Raw genomic sequence first — 23,771 nt, forward strand, 5'->3', positions numbered from 1 at the left:
ACACACACATTGTTTTTATACATCCAAGGGCTGACCTTCCTAACTGATTACGTCCACTCTCCAGAAATGAGAGTAATCATTTGGTTTTCTTGGTTTCTTTTTTAATGATTTTTTTTTGAGGGGTAGGGGGTCATACATCTAATAGCAGTGATGCAAATCTGTATAACATAAACAAATATTTTAAATTGTTTCATTTTAGATTTTAGAAATTGTTAAATCGACTACTCCGAGTTTGCTGTAGTTGTTGAGATGTTGCTGACTAACACAGACTTATAACTTGTGTAATTAGATATTGAATAATATTATATCTGTTTTAGGCATAAACTATTAGTGGGTATACATTAAATGTGTTTGTGATTGCCCTAGTGTTTTTACTAGTTCAGACTTCATTTTATGTCCTGATATATAATAATATAATATATAATAATATTTTTGATATGTACAGAATTATTTGAAGACCAAATCCAGTTATGGCTACTTATAGATACTAGGACGATGAGAAACACATTAACTTTTAATATACAGACACCGATGTTTTAAACAAGAAAATATATTTGATATGTAATTTTAGTTGGTAAATTTTTTATTGGTCACAAACATCTTAGAATGCAGGACTGTCCGTTTAATTTACTAAACGGTGAACATCATGACTTGGACACAGCCCGTTGCGGTGGCTGGACCTAGTGGTTGTTCACGATGGTTGATTGTCAGACAGTTTATGTATTGCTGTTGATTTCTTGGTGGAGCCTTCCGTGTCACTTGGTGCTGGTGTTGATGTCCCGCACAGCTTTAGTGTGCGGCATCCATTGTTTGAGTTCTTTCGCTTGCTGGGTTCGGTTAGTCTCTACGACACGGTCTACGATGTTGTAAGACTTCGAGTCGTATGGTGAATCAACCGGAACCAGTCCGTCATCAGAGAATGTCAGATTATGAGATCTCTGAAATATATTATATAATTGGTTGTTTCCAGTTACCTGGTGACATCAAGGGGGTGAAGATATTAAGTGATAATCATACTATGTTTGACTGAACTAAAGTTATATTTACAATTCATATATTATTGAACACCATCTATATACTACTCAAAAGAATTTAAGGGTCAAAAATTTATAACCAAATAAGTTTCAGAGTGTATTAGATTGATGATGTAAACTACACAAATTTTTTTATTTACTGTTCCATATTTACAAAAAACCACAAATAAACGTCACTGTATACAAGAAAGTCACATGACATGCTGTCAAAGTTGAAGGTTGTCAAACATGGATTTTACACATTAGAACATTCGTTTAATAGTGTGTGAATCCACCCCTGGCGCGAATACACTCGACACATCGTTGCCTCATGCTGTTGATCAGACGTCTGATGAACTCTTGGGGAATGGCCTGCCACTCTGCCATAAGAAGTTGACCCAGATCATGAAGGTTGGCCGGAGGGGCATGGTTATCCCGAACTCTCCTGCCTAATTCGTCCCAGGCGTGCTCTATTGGGGCCAAGTCAGGCGAATATGCTGGCCAATCCATCCTGGCGTACCTTGTTGTCTGAGAAAGTCCGTTACCACCCTGGCGCGGTGGGGTCTGGCATTGTCATCCTGCAGAACTGCCCCGCCGCCAATCTGCTGAAGGCCTGGGAGAACCAACGGCCGGATAATCTCATTCAGATAGCGGATTCCATTCAGATTGCCATCCACCACATAGAGGGGGATCCTGTGGTGGATAGAGATGCCGCCCCACACCATGACGCTGCCACCACCGAACCGGTGACGTTGTCTAACCTTAATGTCAGCGAAGCGCTCCCCAGGACGTCTGTAGACACGAACCCGACCGTCGTTGAACTGGAGACTAAACCTGGACTCCTCAGTGAACATCACTCGACCCCACTGAACACGTTGCCACCGCATATGAAGCATGCACCAGTGACGTCTGGCCGTTCTGTGACGTGGTAGGAGTGATGGTCGAACAGCCTGGCGACGGCAGCGTAGATTATTGGCTCTCAGACGATTGCGTATGGTTTGATCAGATACTCGAGTTCCAGTCGCAGTCCGCAGATTGTCACGTAATCGGCGTGCAGTGGTTGTGCGTTGACGTAGAGCCATATTGGTGATGTAGCGGTCCTCTCTATTTGTAGTGCTTCGGGGTCTTCCCGAACGTGGACGATTTCGAACAGAATTCGTTGCTTGGTACCGTTGCCACAGTCGGCCAACGACACTCTGACTGACACGAAGTCTCAGAGCAACATTTCTTTGGTATTGCCATCCTGAAGCCAAGCAATAGCCCTTCCTCGATCTTCGATAGTCAGTTGAAGTCGTACCATTGTCGAATTTGGAGTGTGCACCATACACGAACGCAAGCTCCAGTTATACGGAAATTCAGCACTGGGAACATGGAATACACATGCAAAGCGTGCAAATGAAGCGCTTTGTGAAAAAGCAAGTTATGGGTACTTAGCAGACCTTTCGCTTTCGCCCTAATTTACGTGCAAATGTAAGCATGTTTTCGCCATTACAACTAGTCGACAGTGTCAATGACAGTGGATTTTAATTCATTTATGGGTTGCTTAGACCCACTTTCGTCAACATGGAACAATACCATGCGTGACATTATGGTCTAGCTAATATAATTGACATTCAGAAAATAATGTCGAAAATATCGTCTGACCCTTAAATTCTTTTGAGTAGTATATATGAGATGATATCCAAGAGATATTTTAATAACACCATGGATGATGACAGCTTCACTGATGTCCATTTACCACTTGGGATAGTAAATTGCACAGAATCACATTTAAGTGCTTAAAAATCTTCCCAAAACCTAAAGATGGTTTCATGATATTCACAGTGTAAGGGAAGTTTTGTATTCACTGTATCCAAACAAAACATCACACACCATGGTCTGTGTTATGCCTTATTGCTTGCCATGGAAAACGTCGACCTGACCATTTGCCATAGCAGTACAGCCATAATGAGAGACCTTTAATACTGGTGATAAAAACCACTGTGACATAAATTAATATTAGTATGTCATGTCACAGTCTACTTTTGTTTGATAGCCATTAATTTGATTTCGATCTATAGACTGATTGTGCTCACTTTGTTCCTGGCTGGAGTGCTGTGATGCATGTTCTGGTTCGAGTCGTATAAACTGGGCGAATTAGAAGTCGTGTGTCTGGTTGTATTTTTGTAGTTCTTCACATCTTTCTGTAAAATAATAAAACTTTTCAATAAGTTGAGCTCAGAATCTAACCGGATGTTCGTAGAATTACCAGAAGAGGTAATTGGAAATCTATAACTGAACTTGCTATCAGCTTTATTTGTATTGCTGTCGTTTATATATAATACCTCAACCCACATTATATGTAAACTGGCAATAGAAATACAGCTGATGGGCAGTTCAGTTATATACTATGACTAATGGACAATGCATTCAACGAGAATGAGAAAAGCGCGCTTATTCACAGAGGTTGCATGTATTTGTTTTTTATGTTGCTAGTTCAAATAACAGGTTCATGATAACTGTTGTTATTATTATAATTGTTAAAACATTTCTTACTGGAAGCCAGAAAGCCAGGCTACTAAAATGTGTAAAGTTACAACAATAAATACAATATTCCATGATACGATAGTGTACAGACCTTGTCAACCCGGACCAGCTCGCCGTTGGGCAGGCGCAGGTAGTGTTCTTCGAGAACCGCGTGTTTTGGAGGTCGGTATGCAGTTGGCTAAAATAAATAAAGTATATATTTATAATCCAGATATTAAGTTACGAAATGGCTACACAAGGGGATAAAGAAAGTAAGAAATGTTAGGTACTTCTTCCCATACAGGGTTGGATCCACATAAAGTGTTTGTTATGAAATTTGTTTTCAAGTGAAGACGATGCATTGTAATCTGGTCCGACAATCTGATGAATCACGTTCGTTTTACTATTTTTATACGCCCGTCTATGTGATGGGTCATATTTTCCATACAGATGCATACAGGACCACCAAACCTCACATGTAGGAACAACTTGGGATATCTGTATGTCGCGTACTATTACTAGGTCACTGTGACCTACTTTCATGGTTACTGTACATAACAGTAAATCCATGTCCGGACCATATCGTGCATACAGATGCATACAGGACCATCAGACCTCACATGTAGGAATAACTTGGGATGGTGGTGTGTCGCATACTATTACTAGGTCACTGTGATAAAATAATATGTCTTTTTTGTGAACATCATATGGTTTTCCATCAAACTCCTGATGGGTGTATCGTGTACCTCACCGGTACTCTTGTTTTTACTAACTGTCCCTTACCCCATTCAGCCCAGAAGTGCCTGTAGATGCATAGTGAAGGTTTCAGGGGGGAGTTCGACCCGTCCCCCGTGCTTAAAGTAAACCAAATTTTAGGTGGGGTTATTGGTCGGTTTTTGTTTGTGTGTTATACATCTACCCTCCTCCCCTCTCCCTGCAAAACGTCCTATTCATGCACCTACCGACCCCCATCCCCAGCACACAGCATACTGCCCTGATGTACCTTAGTGTGTGGTATGAGGTCGCCGTTAGGTAGTCTCGTGAAATACTCGTTCTTAACTCGCACTCTCTGTGTATCGGGTGATTCGTGGAAGGCCTAAGTGGGGAATAGAAGTTTATTAGAAGTGTTAAATAATAGAAAATAGAAACACTGTCTAATAACGAATTGAGCATGATAATTACATAACGTTCTGTGGGGATGGTGAGTATCATGGGATGCGTTACACAATAATATGGGGAGAGAGATGTAATGTTTTTAAAACAAAGCCTCACATGTATTTATATATTGTACATAAGACAGTATTTTGTATGTGCTGTGACTATTATATCACTTTAGGATGTCACTATAGTGGGAGGTGTGGACCAAAAGCGTGCATGTTTGAAACAGTTAACTCATCAAAACCATGATTTATCTATTAAATAACATGCAGGTGTTATGTTCGTTTACAGCTGATTTTGTATCGAGATTTTAGTATGTTTTTACCGTAGAATAATTATCCAAAAACCCACTCTTAAAGATTGCGCATGGAATAACATATAAGGATTATGGAAATAAAACCAGATTACCTGTTTGTTACTCTGATCGTGAATGATAATATTGCGCCTTGGTGCATTCTGAAAGAAATCGGGAGACCATCATCAAAACCAGTACAGTACCTGTATCTATATGCCCTACAAGATCAAGTCCACGGATGTTTTTACGCATAACACAGTTCATTCTTAACTATTCACCATATTAGATATTAGGGTAGAATATCGCATCTTTTACCAACACGTAGTATCAAGTGTTAAAACATTAAATATCACATGATTATTCGAATGTTATGTGGGTACTGTGCGCTGATTAGATGTAGCGAAAGTTGTAGTATAAATCATTATTGAGATTGCGCAATGATTGATTTATCAAGCTTTGTAGGCAGACCATAAACATCTCAAATACCATTGTTGTGTTCATTTAGGGAAGGGGTTACAAGCAGATTTATTTAGATTACCGCCTCGTAGTTTTAAACAACATCCCCCAGCCCCTTTGTGTATTTTGTACTTTAAATGGAGAACAAAGTACCAGTTGTCTGCGTGAGTTGTTGCCGTGTGGTAGTATGTACACACCACCAATGTCTTCGCTGTCGTAACTACCACGTCGTCGGCGTGACGTCAGACTAGGGCATCGACAACAACGATGACAGGGCAGTCTGTATCTGTAATTTGATACAATAGTAACTGTAAATTATAAAAATAACTAAAATAAATGTAAATTATTAAAGCAATAGTAACTGCTAATTAAAATAACAATTGAAACTAAATTATTAAAACAATTCCGTTATTGAAAATTGTTAAAATAGCAAAAGTGACTGCTACTGTGTATTCGTGCTCCTATATAAGTGCAGATTAATTTCAACCCCTCTAAACCGGACAGCCTCAGGAGCAAGTAAAACGTCTAAATTAAAGAGGTATCCGGTTTAGAGAGGTTCTCTTCTGCATATATATTTAAATAGGGACCATGAAAAACGTCCGTTTTAGGGAATTCCGGTTTACAGAGGGTCCGGTTTTGAGACGTTTCACTGTATATACTCTTTAAAAAAAAGTAGAGGAACCTGCAATATTAATGTTAATATCAATCATTAGAACGAACATACGTTTTGACCACAGATATCCTAGTAAAGAACGTTCAGGTCTGTTTATCAACACATCGAAAAACATAGTTTGCACATGCATCACGCAGTTGCCCCGTACACGTGCGTGGGGTGTCATTCTCGATTTTGACAATTTCCAGGAAGGTCGATTAATCACTGTGGAACATTATTTCTGTCATTCTTTTTCATTCTGTTGATCATACAGTTGTTATTGTTTTGTTTTTAGTAATTTTTATTGTTTGAATTTACAATTTACTGATAAAAAAACGTCAACTTTCAAATTTCACTTTTGACCCCAATCGTCCTTCAATATCTTTGGTGGTCATAAAACCTACTGTAATATTGAACTACCGGTTGTAATGTTTGCCCAATTAATTCACTATTATCATATAGCCATTCCCCACAGCAAATAATACCTTACACCGTATATATATATATATATATATATATATATATATATATATATATATATATATATATATATATTCTTTAAAAAACGTAGGGGAACTCTAGTAAGAATTTACAATTGCCAAAATTGTAAGGTATATTATGTATATGTGTGTGTGTGCATGTGTTAATTTTAACAAGGCTGGGCCATCTCCCATTAATCAGTGTCAGGTGTGTTGTGTGTGGGAGAACTGCCACTACAGGATACATCCTTCCTACTTCATCTGAATGGTGACTGCCATTGCAGTATAATATATCCTACTTTGTAGGTCTACCACTACAGGACGATTGATCCTTCCTATTTTGTCTGTGGGAGGAATGCCACTCCCAAGAGTGATTTTAACAAATCCAGACCTACACAAGACTGGATAATTGTGATGGCACTCTTGTATCAAGTGTTCCGCAACAGTTCGCGAAAGGTAAGAATTATCTACGCCATCAAGTGTTCCGTAACAGTTCGCGAAAGGTAAGAATTATCTACACTATAAAGTGTTCCGTAACAGTTCGTAAAAGGTAACAATTATTTATGCCATCAAGTGTTCCGTAACAGTTCGCGAAAGGTAAGAATTATCTACGCCATCAAGTGTTCCGTAACAGTTCGTGAAAGGTAAGAATTATCTACGCTATAAAGTGTTCCGTAACAGTTCGCGAAAGGTAAGAATTATCTACTCCATCAAGTGTTCCGTAACAGTATGCAATAGGTAAGAATTATCTGTGCCATCAAGTGTTCCATAACAGTTCGCAAAAGGTAAGAATAATCTATGCCATCAAGTGTTCTGTAACAGTTCGCGAAAGGTAAGAATTATCTACGCCATCAAGTGTTCCGTAACAGTTCGCGAAAGGTAAGAATTATCTACGTAAGAATTATCTACGCCATCAAGTGTTCCGTAACAGTATGCAATAGGTAAGAATTATCTGTGCCATCAAGTGTTCCATAACAGTTCGCAAAAGGTAAGAATAATCTACGCCATCAAGTGTTCTGTAACAGTTCGCGAAAGGTAAGAATTATCTACGCCATCAAGTGTTCCGTAACAATTTGTGAAAGGTAAGAATTATTTATGCCATCAAGTGTTCCGTAACAGTTCGCGAAAGGTAAGAATAACCTACGCCATAAAGTGTTCCGTAACAGTTCGCGAAAGGTAAGAATTATCTACGCCATCAAGTGTTCCGTAACAGTTCGTGAAAGGTAAGAATTATCCACGCCATCAAGTGTTCCGTAACAGTTCGTGAAAGGTAAGAATTATCTACGCCATCAAGTCTTTCGTAACAGTTCGCGAAAGGTAAGAATTATCTACGCCATCGGTGGAACTTGCAATGAGTACAGACAAGTTCGGGTTTTTTTTTTTTATCTAAAGAATGAAAAATGTGTATACTGTTTACATGAAAAAGATGACAAAGCATTATAACGGCAAAATAAACAGAGGTTCACGTCCATAAGCTTTGTAGTTCCAACGGCCCTTCATGACTTTATGGTAATAGTCACGACATTGTCAAAATTACCCATTGACTGTTTATGCAGAGGTACGATGTTTGATTATAGTGAAGGTTTTGTCGTTTAGATATACAGTATTTCGTAATTTGGGAGTGGCTTAGAATAAATAAATAAATTATGTCCCTTGTGAAATATTTTTTTATTATTACTCACTAAAGCTCGTGACAACTGAACATTATTTCACTTGGGACATAAACATGATACGAAACTGAAGCACGTTTAATATCCTATAAATATCTTGGAGAAAGTACAAATTCTTGGAGCATTTCCCTGGATGTTCATCATATTGAAGTAACTTGTAACTATATGTGATAGACAGGCAGACAGGCAGACAGATAGTTTAATAAAGTATCATCTCATTACAACAGAATAAAATTTAGCATACACATAAAAGCAATATAAATGATAAAATTGTAATGAGCCACTCTATACTGAGCTATGAGAGACTATTCGCTAAAAGTATCTAAATTACAAAGTAAACAATCCAATACAGTACAGTTAAAACAATGGTAGCACAAACAAAACAATAAGATATATACATTTAAAATATTATACATAAATCATCTCATAGTATATTAAAGGGATTTTCGATATTTAAGAATGCTATGGCAGGTTTTGGCAGCTAAGATACCAATATCGGGACAAGACAAGATAAAACACAATTTCTGCATGTCGGTGCAGTCATAATTAAAAAGTAAAGTTCTACAGTGTGTGAGTAATTTCAACGTTATGTCGGCATATAATGGGCACTTAAGCAGGATGTGGCACTCGTTTTCAATGTGGTTAAGACAATTAAAACATGTCCTTTCTTTCAGCGGTGTATTATTATATCGACCAGTTTCAACTTTCAGTGGAGCAACTCCTCATCTAAACTTAGCTAGTGCATTTCTTTGGTATCGAGGCATGACACTGGTAACATAGGGCTCTACTTTATAAACATCTTTAAAACAACAATAAATTCTTAATGTATTGCCCGCAACCCTGTTCTGCCGTGTGGTTCCATTAACGCTTGTTTACTTTCTATTAAAAATTCCTCCTTGACTCGGTCTTGCACGCCGGCCTCGGTGGCGTCGTGGTTAGGTCATCGGTCTACAGGCTGGTAGGTACTGGGTTCGGATCCCAGTCGAGGCATGGGATTTTTAATCCAGATACCGACTCTAAACCCTGAGTGAGTGCTCTGCAAAGCTCAATGGGTAGGTGTAAGCCACTTGCACCGACCAGTCATCCATAACTGGTTCAACAAAGGCCATGGTTTGTTCTATCCTGCCTGTGGGAAGCGCAAATATAAGATCCCTTGCTGCCTGTCGTAAAAGAGTAGCCAATGTGGCGACAGCGGGTTTCCTCTAAAAAAAACAGTGTCAGAATGACCATATATTTGACGTCCAATAGCCGATGATAAGATAAAAAAATCAATGTGCTCTAGTAGCGTCGTTAAATAAACCAAACTTTACTTTACTGTCTTGCACCTTGTTGACTACATACTTTTTACTATCTTCTCTCTAAGTTAAGGAAGTGATTTAGTGCAAGTTTACTAAATTTATTACATACTTTAAAATACCAGCTGTTATTCATGCGTGTTGCCCATCTGTGTGACTAAATCCAGATGCAAGCGGTAATTCGATGTTCATTCAAGTTCTGTAATCTCATATGTCTTATTACAGTCCCCCATTGTCGAACTATTGGAGGGATCCATCCCATGTCACAGCCTGTAGCATTATTTGCGGCGTATTTTCTAAATCCGAGAAAGAAACGTATGGCCCAATTTTGTATAGCATCAATACAAGAAAACTATGAGGTTCCCGAGATAGCTGCTCCATAATCAATGGTGGACCACACCATAGTGTCGTAAAGTTTAGTGTATTGTTAGTGTCGCATTCCACCAAGACATTTATATTTAGAACTTAACAAAGCAAGTGCTCTGCTGGGGGAACCGGCTACAGACTTGGCCATACCGCCGTAGTTTAAATGTTCAGTTTAGAGGAGTCTAAATAATGATAGCTTTAAACAATCGCCAAGGCATGACCACCATACACGAAATTGCTGCTCGTCTTCGCAACTAATGGATTCCGAAAGTATACCACTTTAAAATGTTCAACGATGATGGTCATATTATTTGTACGACACCAGGTACCCAAACAGTCAAGCATGATATTGAGGTCGTTCTCCGATTCTACTAAAAGCATAATGTCATCAGCGTAAACCAATATACCAACATTAGAATCATCAATCACTGTTCCTATTTCGAGCTGAGTAATTGCAACTATGAAGTCTTTAATACACAGGTTAAATAATAAGGTAATATGTGATATGTAATTGATACTTACCCACAGCAGTAGGAGATACAGAACAGAAGGAGACAACACAGGAGGAGCACTCCGAAGAACGTGGCGAACAGAACAGGAACCCACCATGGAACTGAAACAGTCACCAGGCACACAGGTACCTCAGTTACATTTACCTTTCTGTAAGGTGGGAATCTTCTTTATGAACGACGCCGATATACATTACATTAATGTTATACCCCACCCCATTAAAATGCTAGATTCGCGCCTGGTTATCGAGTCACACGGTAAATATATCTGACAAACGTGCGTGTTTTATTAATAACATGTTGTAGATGAATAAAAAAAGTTGATGCACTGGATGTTTTGTAGGAAACATCATGGTCCTGCTTGACTCTCGGACTACAGCGACGGGCGTCGCGTCTGGAATATCTTTCTTCATAGTACATTTTGCCGTGACTGACATACTCAATACTGTGACTGACATACTCAATACTGTGACTGACATACTCAAAACTGTGTCTGACATACTCAATATTTCTCTGGTTCCACAATAACAAACTTGTTTTACTGTATATTCCCAGACCACTGAGAAATACATGTAGCATGCGTCCTCCAGTCACACTTTCATGGACTTTCATGGACATGTAGCATTTGTCCTCCAGTCACACGTTCATGGACTATGAATATTGACGAAATTAAAAAAGTTGCTTAGTATATTATATAAGTTCACATTTTTGTCTAGCATAAAACTAAATTAAATTAAATTAAAAACATAAAATAAAATAATTAATAATTAATTAATTAATTAAATAAATAAATAAATTAAATTTAAAAAAATGAATTTGATCTTTCAACAATTCAACGTTATACTGACCGTGTGAGTTACCAAGGAAACTGTTTTTGATCACTGACTTGGTGTTGATCAGTGAGCAGACTGGAGGAGACCCGGACCACGTGTTATTAGAACATGTCCGTGATCCGGACCCGCCGGACATCCGGAAACCGTTCGCACACGTGTACACTAGAGTGGGACCAATCAGAGTCGCGCGAGCGTTCAAAACGGCGGGTGGGATTGGACAGCTGGCGGTGGTGGTCATGATGGATGCTAGCACGTGCAGTCCTCCCAACACGTGCAGTCCTCCTTACAGTCTTCTCAATGCACGTGGTGGTAAACGCAACAAGACGTCTGTTTATTTACGACTGAGAGAAAAACTAAAACAATAAGCGAAACATATGCAGGATAAATGTCCAAGAGACATTCAGTGTGACATACATGAAATGACACATAAGTAATAAGGACATTACATATCTCATCATATTATTGTAAAAAATTATAATCTTATTTTCGATAATGAATAACGAAATGATACTGTTTCAGTTTTTATCAAACGCACAAGGTTGTTATCCTGACAAATTGTTATGCAATCTCTTGTTGGGATGTTGTCGCGTGCGGCTTTATCCTAGGTTTGCTTCAACAAGGAATATTAACGTTTTCTAAATATAAACATCCCAACAGACATTCCGTGTGACATACAGCTACAGAAATAATGCACAACGGACACATAGGTATTAAAGACATCACGTACCCTTCATATTGTATAAAGCACCCCATATTTTCGATAATCTGTAACAAAATTATATTTCAGGTTTTGATCAAACGCACAAGTTTGTTATCCTGAGAAACTGCTATACACTCTCTTGTTGGGACGATATTACCGCATGTGGCTTTATCCTTGGTTTGTTTTAAATAAAAACAAACTCTAAACACTCATTATTGAAGACGTTTCGTTATATGATTTCATTGGTTTCTGCTTTGATGGGTCATCCTATCGTTCAATTTATTTAACACCCACCCCCCCCCCCCCCCCCACCTTGCCATACCCCAATCGTTGTGTTTTCATCTGTGACTAGGGCTCGCCATACACACGCCATTGTCAGTCAGCTTTAGCTGTGGACCACTTCGAAGAGTGTTCAGTGGTCACTTCCAGTTATGATCGAAGATGTACTTGCAACCACCAACTATAATTTTCTACTGCCGGTCAGATCAGCTTTATTAGCAACAGATATAAAGAAGTCAGACTGGTGCAGGAGAGAGTCTGGGATAGTAGTATGTCCATGTTGGACAGTTAAAAAAAACACCCCAAAAAACCCGAACCTTCTTAACTGGACGTGTTGGACAAAATCAGCTTTTGTTGCAGTGCTATATCTACTATAATGAGAAATTATGTGTTTAACAATTTAAAAACGCGGTACGTCATCTTTAAAATAATGTCTGGAGGAAATAAAGACGGCCAAGCCGCTGTGTAGTAACTCAAGAAATATACGTTGTGTTGGATCTGGACGTAATATATATAAGAATATATTTGGCGATGTGTCTTCAAAACAGGATAAACAGATAAGACGAAGAGGAAATACGCAAATAAATTAATAAATTATAAAATAAAATAAGTAAATAAATAAGTAAATAAACTTAATACATGAAAATAAATGAATAAATACTTGTACATGTAAATAAATAAATAAAATTATTAGTTAAAAATGAAACTAATAAATAAAATCAGTGATTAAATATATCAATGACTGCAACACAACATTAATAAATTAATAAATATTTAATAAACGGTGCTGTGTTGGAGGGGTGGGGTGTGGGCTTTCTTTGTGAAAACTGTAAATGCGTGTAACATACCTGTGTACTGTTGATATACGTACCTGAACGTGATATCTGAATTCCCGGACCTGTCTCGTGCTGGCAATATTTACTCTGCTCGCCGATCACTCGAGTTAACCATTTATATCGGTGATTTAATAATGGCCGTTGTCATCGGAGCTCCCGTTGTAATTAATTGTATGATTTACATTGTGTGCTCGTGCATTTAAATTGACGTATAAGAAAATTCAGTGCTACCACTTTCCCTCTCCCGGTACCTTTATGAAAAGAGGTAAAGTATTGTTGTAATAAATGCTTTGAAAGTAGTTGTCAGATAAACGTGCCGGGCCCGCCTATCGTACGGAAGAGCGTGCGTGTGTGTCTGGCGACCAGTGTATGCAAACTCCACACTCTCACTTCACCTCCCGTCATGCATCAGTCGTGTATACAGGTAGACTTGAAAGTATCGCATGCCGCTCGCATAACAGAACTCCATGCAGGTGAGAATGGTGTGGCGCATGGGCGTTCGGTACAAGTCATGAAGAGGGAGGGAGGGAGGGAGTGGGTTGGGCTAGTGGCAGTATTATAATAAATGTGTGCCAATAGGAAAACAAACCACTGAAATATTGATCAAGATTTTAGGAACTCGGCTATTTTTCTTATTCTTTCTTCCAGTATGTTTAATGATTCCGGTGCACTGAAGTCAACAATAATAACAGTTACAAGTGGTGTGCTGTAACATTTGGTATCACAACTGCGGATGGATCAACCTCTGTTGGTAGAGCCAAATGTTTCTTTCCCTGTTCCAACCATTGCCACACGATTGTATACCAACGTTGTATAAGCTTTCCTGTAGGCGGGGAGATGAACAAAGGATCCATGCATCTTCTTGGTAAAGACTAGTCATTCATGTAGCAGACCCATGGTCCAAATCATCTTCTTGGTTAAGACTAGTCATTCATGTAGCAGACCCATGGTCCAAATCATCTTCTTGGTAAAGACTAGTCATTCATGTAGCAGACCCATGGTCCAAATCATCCTCTTGGTAAAGACTAGTCATTCATGAAGCAGACCCATGGTCCAAATCATCTTCTTGGTTAAGACTAGTCATTCATGTAGCAGACCCATGGTCCAAATCATCTTCTTGGTTAAGACTAGTCATTCATGTAGCAGACCCATGGTCCAAATCATTTTCGGTGTAACATATTTTCATCCCCGTTGACTTACGAAAACTCGCTCTCGGGATGCGAACCCAGTACCTACCAGTCTTAAATTCGATGACATAACTACAAAACCACTGAGACTAGCAGACGTAGTTTAAATATGTTGAGATGTCGTTAAACAAACATTCCTTTCCTTTGTTAAGAAATGACATCAGTTTAAGGTGAAAGGACATTGTGTCTTCACGCACTGTTTGTGCCTCTTTAAGTTTCTCGAGTATTCATAAGAAGAAATCAACGTACTCTTGTGACGTTGTTAAACAAAACAAACTAATTTTGTTTAATAAGAAGACACTAACTGTCGGCTGGGCGATATACACAACAGAACCAAACAACGATCAATTCCGACTAATGTGCACCTCTCAAACACTTGAGTTCGAGGGTGTTGTGTTCTTAGGCTATTTCCAGTGCACCACGACTGGTCAAAGGCCGTGATATGTGCTTTCCTGTCTGTGGGAAAGTGCATATAATATATATATATATATATATATATAAAGATTCCTTGCTGCATTAGGAAAAACTGGAGCGTTTCTTTTGATGACAACGTGTCACAATTACCAAATGTTTGACATCCAATATCCGATAATTAATTAATCGATATACTCTAGTGGTATCGTTAAGCAAAATAAACTTTTTTCTCTTTCTTGGGCTACTAGGTTTTCATCTTTAAAACCTATTTAAAGGGCCATGCATGGCTGCACCGTGTAGTTCGTATATTGTTGAACCCTGGAGTACCGGCTGTGTCTAACATCCATGGCTGCGCCGTGTAGTTCGCATATTGTTGAACCCCGGAGTACCGGCTGTGTCTAACATGCATGGCTGCACCGTGTAGTTCGCATATTGTTGAACCCCGGAGTACCGGCTGTGTCTAACATGCATGGCTGCACCGTGTAGTTCGCATATTGTTGAACCCCGGAGTACCGGCTGTGTCTAACATGCCTGGCTGCACCGTGTAGTTCGCATATTGTTGAACCCCGGAGTACCGGCTGTGTCTAACATGCCTGGCTGCACCGTGTAGTTCGCATATTGTTGAACCCCGGAGTACCGGCTGTGTCTAACATGCCTGGCTGCACCGTGTAGTTCGCATATTGTTGAACCCCGGAGTACCTGCTGTGTCTAACATCCATGGCTGCACCGTGTAGTTCGCATATTGTTGAACCCCGGAGTACCAGCTGTGTCTAACATCCATGGCTGCACCGTGTAGTTCGCATATTGTTGAACCCCGGATTACCAGCTGTGTCTAACATCCATGGCTGCACCGTGTAGTTCGCATATTGTTGAACCCCGGAGTACCAGCTGTGTCTAACATCCATGGCTGCACCGTGTAGTTCGCAGATTGTTGAACCCCGGAGTACCAGCTGTGTCTAACATCCATGGCTGCACCGTGTAGTTCGCAGATTGTTGAACCCCGGAGTACCAGCTGTGTCTAACATCCATGGCTGTACCAGCTGTGTCTAACATGCCTGGCTGCACCGTGTAGTTCGCATATTGTTGAACCCCGGAGTGCCAGCTGTGTCTAACATGCCTGGCTGCACCGTGTAGTTCGCATATTGTTGAACCCCGGAGTGCCAGCTGTGTCTAACATCCATGGCTGCACCGTGTAGTTCGCATATTGTTGAACCCCGGAGTACCAGCTGTGTCTAACATCCATGGCTGAATCTGAGAAGGGGGCGAGACGTAGCCCAGTGGTAAAGCGCTCGCTCGATGCGCGGTCGGTCTGGGATCGATTCCCGTCGGTGGGCCCATTGGACTATTTCTCGTTCCAGTCAGTGTACCACGACTGGTATATCAAAGGCCGTGGTATGTACTACCCTGTCTGTGGGATGGTGCATATAAAAGATCCCTTGCTGCTAATCGAAAACAGTAGTCCATGAAGTGGCGACAGCGGGTTTCCTCTCTTAATATCTATGTGGTCCTTAACCACATGTCCGACGCCATTAAACCGTAAATAAAAGGTGTTGAGTGCGTCGTTAAATAAAATATTTCCTTCTTCTTCTTCTGAGAAAGACGACAGCTTTAAACATTTAATTGTTCATGCCCAGATACAGAAAGACAAAAACAGAGACAGCTTTAAACATTTAATTGTTCATGCCCAGATACAGAAAGACAAAAACAGAGACAGATGGACAGACAGGCAGACTCGTCACCATGACAGTAAATTCACTGTATGATGCATAGCATTAATACAGTTGGTGATATGATAATGACATTTACAATTTTTAAAACATTTATTTCAATAACACCGTTATTGATACAGTGCTATTTGTGACCGCATCATTTGTAACCGCATCATTTGTAATACCTGTAGAATAAAACCACGCAATCGAAGCCAGATGAACTATTTGTGTGATTGCATTTCTGAGACAGTATTTGTGAAATAATATTTGTGAAACTGATACAGCATTTGTGAAATATTATTTGTGAGACAATGTTCTTAAAAAAGTATTTGTGCGTTAGTATTTATGAAACAGTATGTGTGAGATAGCATTGGTGAGACAGTGTTTGTGAGACAATGTTTGCCAATGTATACACTCTGTCGTCTGCATGTCGTATCTCGAGGTTTGAGAGCTGCTCATATAATAACGACGTTGTTGTCACGAGCTGGACGACTGTGTGGCATCCACAACTTCTTACCAGACTGAGACGTGACATAAGACCCAGAACTCTACAAATATCAACAGAAACCACGGATTACCTCATTGCCGTATGACATGCTCAATATTTATGTTAATAAAGAAGGCCGTTACCACTTTACAATATTGCTTTGTGAAAGATAATGTAGCTATGTATTGTATAGATGAATTTGCAGGCGTGAACTGTTTTGTAATCTAGCTTCCTGGATGCAGTACATATTTACTCATTACCCATTTATCAGGCGTGAACTGTTTTGTAATCTAGCTTCCTGGATGCATTACATATTTACTCGTTACCCATTTACTCGTTACCCATTTACTCGTTACCCATTTATCAGATTGAAATCATCTTACTGTTCTTAAATGTGTTTGCCTCTCAATATCCTATGTGTATTTTTCATTCATTCAATATCCTATGTGTATTTTTCATTCATTCAATATCCTATGTGTATTTTTCATTCATTCAATATCATACTCTATTGTATTCATAGTTTATTATATTTACTGATTTCATTAAGCTTGTAATTACCAGTTCAGTTTGTATTTACCATTACTGAGTTTGATGCAATTTTTAAGATGGTATCGACTGACAGAGACTTTTTAATGATTGTAATTACATATCAAATATATTTTTCTGCATAAAATATTAGTGGCTGTATATTAAACGTGTTTCTGATCATTTTAATATTTGTACTAGGTTAAATTTCGTTTTATTTCCTAAAATATTGTTTTTTTCGTACGTACGAAATTATTTGAAGACAAAATCCAGTTTGGGCTTCTTCGAAATATTAAGACGACCAGAAACACAATGGATATACAGACACTGATATTCTAAACAAAAAAATATATTCAATATGTAAGTTTAATCGTAGAACTATTTTATTAGTCGGAAACATCTTACAATGGAGCAAACTCAGGAATGTCCCTTTAAACTTGAAATTATCAGTTCGGTGCAGTATATTGTGTCTGTATTTACCGTTAAACTTGTAATTACCAGTTCGGTGCAGTATATTGTGTCTGCATTTACCGTTAAACTTGTAATTACCAGTTCGGTGCAGTATATTGTGTTCCTGTTTTCCGTTAAACTTGTAATTACCAGTTCGGTGCAGTATATTGTGTTCCTGTTTACTGTTAAACTTGTAATTACCAGTTTGGTGCAGTATATTGTGTTCCTGTTTACCGTTAAACTTGTAATTACCAGTTCGGCGCAGTATATTGTGTCTGTATTTACCGTTAAACTTGTAATTACCAGTTCGGTGCAGTATATTGTGTCTGTATTTACCGTTAAACTTGTAATTACCAGTTCGGTGCAGTATATTGTGTCTGTATTTATCACTTTAAACATTTACCGATGTGTACTACATTGATACTGTGTTGTACTATATTGTATTGGTCCGTTTACCGATTTGTACTATATTTACACTGCTGTAGCCTGTAAGCTGTGTTGCATTTACTTGTTTACTTGATTGTACTGTTTTTACACTGGATTGTACTAGGTTGGATTTACAATTATACTGGATTATACTGTGTGTTTACCTGTTTACTGGTTTCGACGTCTGAAATTTCATTGTCTGCCCACCGTCTGCTTCTCCGACCGCCGGACGAACGGACCATGGAGTCTGGCTCCCGATGACTGAAGACAGTCAAATGCAAATTATCTCCTGTTTATACGCAAACAGCTTGCACTGTTTAAACTAATTATTGTTATTTTATGTTTTAGTGGTGCATCATCTGTTTCTAAAACGTGGGAAAATCACCCTTGTTTGTTAAATTTAATAAATATTTCAAAAGTAAACACTACCAAGTAAACCGATGAGACCCGCCTCGTAAATACTAAAGTAGGTTGTGTAAGTAAATATAGGCCTAAATTTACTCATTATTATTTTGAAAGTTTAATTGAAGGGAATAATCGTTGCAAATAATTTTAATTCTATGGTTCATTCTACTTTAGTTCCTCTTGGTTATAGCAATAAAACATCTACGTTTTATCTTTAATCTAATTCAACATAGAAAATCAATAGAATTTCAATAACAAATGATGCATAAGTATAGCATATACAATATCCAAGGTTTAATTCATGTATATGAAAAAAACACAAAAAACAACAACAACAATGAAACAAACAAAAGCAACTATTGGTATGTAGTGATGACTGACGACTTACCCACAGAGGTAGGCTACGGTGAAGACGATACATGCGAGAGCGATCAGCCCCACCAGGCCACAGAGGAGACCCCAAACCCAGGAGGGAACTGTAACATAATGACGTCATTAATGCATTATACACATCCGTGTTTACTCCACTCACCTGTCAGGTAAAACACACAAAATTACTTTAAGTTATTCTGGATTTGTTTAATCTAGTCCTAACATGGAACTAACTCCTGGCTACCTTCACTTACTGTAATAACTAACTGCAAGGTGTATACTTTGTGTCACAAAACATGCATCAACTACGTCTGCTGTTGTTTAAGCTAACAATAATTTGTGTACAAAGTCAAAAGAAAATAGCCTATTTTGCCAATAGAAATGTTTTTGTTCAGTTATTGACATACAAAATTCAAACAACTAAAATGTACTATTAAAATACAGGGACAATAGAGGAAAAGGTAATAATCATTCCGATGTCTTCAAAACATCTAGTGATTGTCTTTAAAAAAAAAGATAGAATGAACACAAGAAAAGACAAGAAACAAACAAGAACAAACAAATTCAAATGAAATTTCTACTAAAGTAGTGTCGAAAATAGAATAAACAATAAAACTGATATTTGTCCATTATGTCTTTCATATTAAACTGACATGTAAATATTTTGTAAATATCTATTTAATGATATTCTACTGATATTTATTGGAATAAACTATAACAAATTTTGATCGACAGGTGTTAATTTCATTTACACTTAAACAAACCTTTAATTTAAAAGTGCAAGTTAACTGAGTATTTTGAATTGCAGCATAAATTATTAATTATGATCAGCATATTTAGTGAATATAAATTCAATATAAGTACATTAGAAATTTACACAATCTTGCAACCACTTAAAGGTGCTATATCATAGTTATATGTAAGTATCTGTTTGTGGTAAAGATTCTCCAATAAAAATGTATTTTCTACTAGTAGATAAAATTATATTGTTAGAATCATTTGTGGGCATATAGTAGAAGGTGTAGTCTTTAAATTTTAAAGCAAAATTTAATTAAAAAAAAAAGATTTGCAATAGCTGTGATTATGCAACCTGGAGATAGCACCTTTAATACATGTACATGCACATAGCACCTTTAATACCGGTATAATAGATCACACATTCAGAGGTTCTTGACAGTTTTGCTCTAAAGTTACTTAGAAATGTCTACAAATATTTTGTTTTGGTGAGGGATAGGGATAAACCGTCATCAGAGACGGTCCCTCACATACTGCAACAGTAATGAAATTAACACGTCGATCATTTTTCTTTTTATAGTCTGTTCCAATAAAGAGCACAAATCACTCGTTTACTGACATCTTTCTTTTAATTTCAAGAGTAAACACCACCTTGTACCTCAATGAGAGCCCAAACAAGTAAATGCTAAATTAGGTAGAGTATTATTAAATAGATATTTACAAAATATTTACTTGTCAGTTTATTATGAAAGACAAAATCGGCGAAAATCAGTTTTATACTATTTCCGACACTACTATAGTTAATTTCGATTATAATATCGAGGACTGACAACTAGAATTAGGTGTGTCCATTTTGGCTTAAAATGAGAATTAAAATTTTATTAAATGTATTGTTTTGAGGATATATTTCTTATTCATATCTCAACTATATAATATGAATAAATAAATAAAATTACTCTTTTTATTTTCTTCTGGGGGTTTTCAGAATCCTTAAAATTTAAAATTTGTTTTAATTTTTGGACGTTGTCAGTTGTGGTTGCCAGCTCTTGGTAAGAAACTCGTAGTTTAGTAGATCTACCTCCTTGCACGTGGATCTCGTTGTGTATGGTCCTCCTGGTGTCTAAGGGAACGCACGAGATACCAGCAGACGACCACTGACCAGTCGAGTAACACGTGATTTGTGCTGCCCGTCCTGTCATTCTAAAGCCGGAATTACACTGGTACTCGTACAAGGTGGAACTCCAGAAAGTTCCCCCAGCATTTGGCAGGCCAGGCGGAACACCGCACGGGTAACTGGTGGTTGGCGGAGTAATCGCTGTAGTGGGCATTGTACTTAACATAGTTTTGTCTAAAAAGTAAAATAATCTTTAAAACAGAAAACTCAACAATAAAAACCCCGAAATGAAGCAACAGAAAACATACAAAAACAAAACGAAACGAAAGAACACGAATAAAACCCCTCACAATAATGAATTATTTAAAATAAAATAAAAGCCTAGACAAAAATACAAACATATTTAAGGTTAAAATCACAGAATAGACGACGATGGATTGTTTAATAAAATAATAAACCATATAGCATTATTACTGATTATGTATTAACACATTTATGCTATAATATTAAATAATTTTGCACTAAAATATTATATTATTACTGATCACATAATATTCAGTTTATATTTTAATATTAATTAATAAGGTCATATCAAATGCATATGATACTACATACTACTACTGATATTAAAGGGACATTCCTGAGTTTGCTGCAATGTTTTAAGATGTTATCGACTAATAAAATATTTCTACGATTAAACTTACATATTAAATATATTTTCTTGTTTAGAATATTAGTGGCTGTATATTAAACGTGTGTATGATCGTTCTAATATTTGTACTAGGTTAATTTTCATTTTATTTCCTACTTTTTCGTACGTACGAAATTATTTGAAGACAAAATCCAGTTTGGGCTTCTTACAAATATTAAGACGATCAGAAACACATTTAATATACAGACACTGATATTCTAAACAAGAAAATATATTTAATATGTATGTTTAGTCGTAGAAATATTTTATTAGTCGGAAACATCTTACAATGCAGCAAACTCAGGAATGTCCCTTTAAATATAACAAATATATAGCATAATATTTTCAAATTCAATTTACATATTGTGCATATAGTATACCTTCACTGAAACCTTTATTTGTAAAGTTAAAAATAAACTGAAACTATTATTATTTGTAAATTAAGTTAAACAAGAAAGCATCTAAGAACTCACCTTGGGCTATTCCACTGTTTAACTCGACACAGCGAGGACACAGACAATGTGTCTAACACGGGGGTATTGTTTGGAATAATTTACACGATAAGTTAATCTATGCGTGTGGTAGGACTTCAAACACCGAGTTTGTCATGTTTACTCGTCACACAGATAATCTCATAACTTAGGGTTGGTTCGTTGTCGTCTGTCAAATCATCGCCAAATCGCAGAGTTGTCAGTTCCAGTGTCCATGACACCATATTGTTTCTCTTATGTCTGCTGTGTAATATTTAAAAACACAACGTGTCAGTTGGCAGGATTCGAACCCGCTGCACCGATTCGCATCGCATTTGACAGCCCGCGATCTTAACCACTAAAAAAGGAAGCGCAATTAACTGTAGTTAAGAAAGCATGTTGGCAGACACTTGGTTCGAAACAAATTATAAATCTAATTATTTAGTATTATTTGTGAGCGTTTTTAACCTCAGAAGCTTTAAAGATGCGACAGAATAAAAAAAATATGAGGTAGATGGTATATACGCCCGGAGGGATGGGTGAAGAAAGCATTGGTAGGAACACATTCCATAAAATATAAAGGACTAAGCCGTATTGACAAAAATAATAATAATAAAAATAAAAAACCCAAGCAAATCTGAAATACAAAACCGTATTCCATTATCAAAATCGTGTATATGCACAAGGCAGAATCCACAGAATATCAAACAAAGTCGTGATTGCTTCCATGATCACTATTAGGTGCTCGTCGTTAAGAGGACTCCCTAGGAGATCCGTGACAGGATGTTTCATCCTTCCTGCATGAGGCCTGCCATTCCCAAGATCCTTCTCCAACCCCCTCCCCCCAAAAAACAACAACAACAACAACAACAAAAAACCCAACCAAACCACACAAAAAACTCACAAACAAACACGTACGAACTCATCTAGTTGAAGAAAACAACGATATTGTATCACCTAATCTGTGTGTGTGTTTGGGGGGGGGGGGGGGGGGGCACACAAGAAATGTGTTAAACAGTCACATTAAATATAATTATGGACATGAGATCTAAACACTTAACACTAGTATAATGTTGTGTTGCAAATATTGAACATTTAATACCCCACAGTGTACACAATCGATCCACGACAACACAACACAGGAAAACTGACCCTGAACACACTTAAAAGGGAGCATTTGTTTATATACGGTCATTATAGTACAATGTATCACTTATCTGTACGGCATCACTTAATACTAAAAGATTATAACTGTCCGACTGGTCTACTTTGTATTTACCTTTAGCTGTATATAGGAGTACCCTGTTCATAATAGCCGCAGTTTAATGAGGTTTAACGAGGCTTGGTAAATATGACTGTGGCTAACATTAAGTATATAGCAAAGAGTGGTCTTGTTCATGTTGCAATACACCAAAGAAGAAAGTTTCGTTTCCATGTTCGAGGTGCACCGTCAAATACTTACGGAGTAAAAACAGCTGCGGCTCTGATTAGTAGTAATATATGACACTGATTATTTGTGCAAATACTGTTATCCATTTCCCATAAATAAAATTTTATTTTATTTGTTATACATATGTTTTGCAGTATACTCAAGACATTGAAAGGAGCTCAATCACAGATTTAGTGGGCCTTGTTTCTCTAAAAATGCATTATAAATGAAACTCACATTCATTTGGAATACCAAATCTAGTTATTGTATGATCCAAAATATTTTAATTGAACTACGATTGAGGGAATTCC

At 37.6% G+C, this 23,771-nt stretch overlaps 1 protein-coding gene across 1 annotated transcript; it reads right to left on the reverse strand.

The window, feature by feature from the left end:
- Nucleotides 1-121: 121 nt before the first annotated feature.
- Nucleotides 122-11,565, reverse strand: LOC121369394. Its single transcript, XM_041494472.1, has 8 exons — nucleotides 11,247-11,565; nucleotides 10,412-10,502; nucleotides 5,581-5,713; nucleotides 5,085-5,132; nucleotides 4,522-4,614; nucleotides 3,631-3,717; nucleotides 3,089-3,196; nucleotides 122-938 (listed from the first exon to the last, which is right to left on the reverse strand). The coding sequence occupies exons 1-8, from the start codon at nucleotides 11,467-11,469 to the stop codon at nucleotides 756-758; spliced, it is 966 nt and encodes a 321-aa protein (XP_041350406.1). The 5' UTR covers nucleotides 11,470-11,565; the 3' UTR covers nucleotides 122-755.
- Between the last annotated feature and the right edge of the window lie 12,206 nt (nucleotides 11,566-23,771).

The sequence above is a fragment of the Gigantopelta aegis genome, chromosome 3 (genome assembly GCF_016097555.1).
Source record: "Gigantopelta aegis isolate Gae_Host chromosome 3, Gae_host_genome, whole genome shotgun sequence".
Classification (NCBI taxonomy): Eukaryota; Metazoa; Mollusca; class Gastropoda; order Neomphalida; family Peltospiridae; genus Gigantopelta; species Gigantopelta aegis.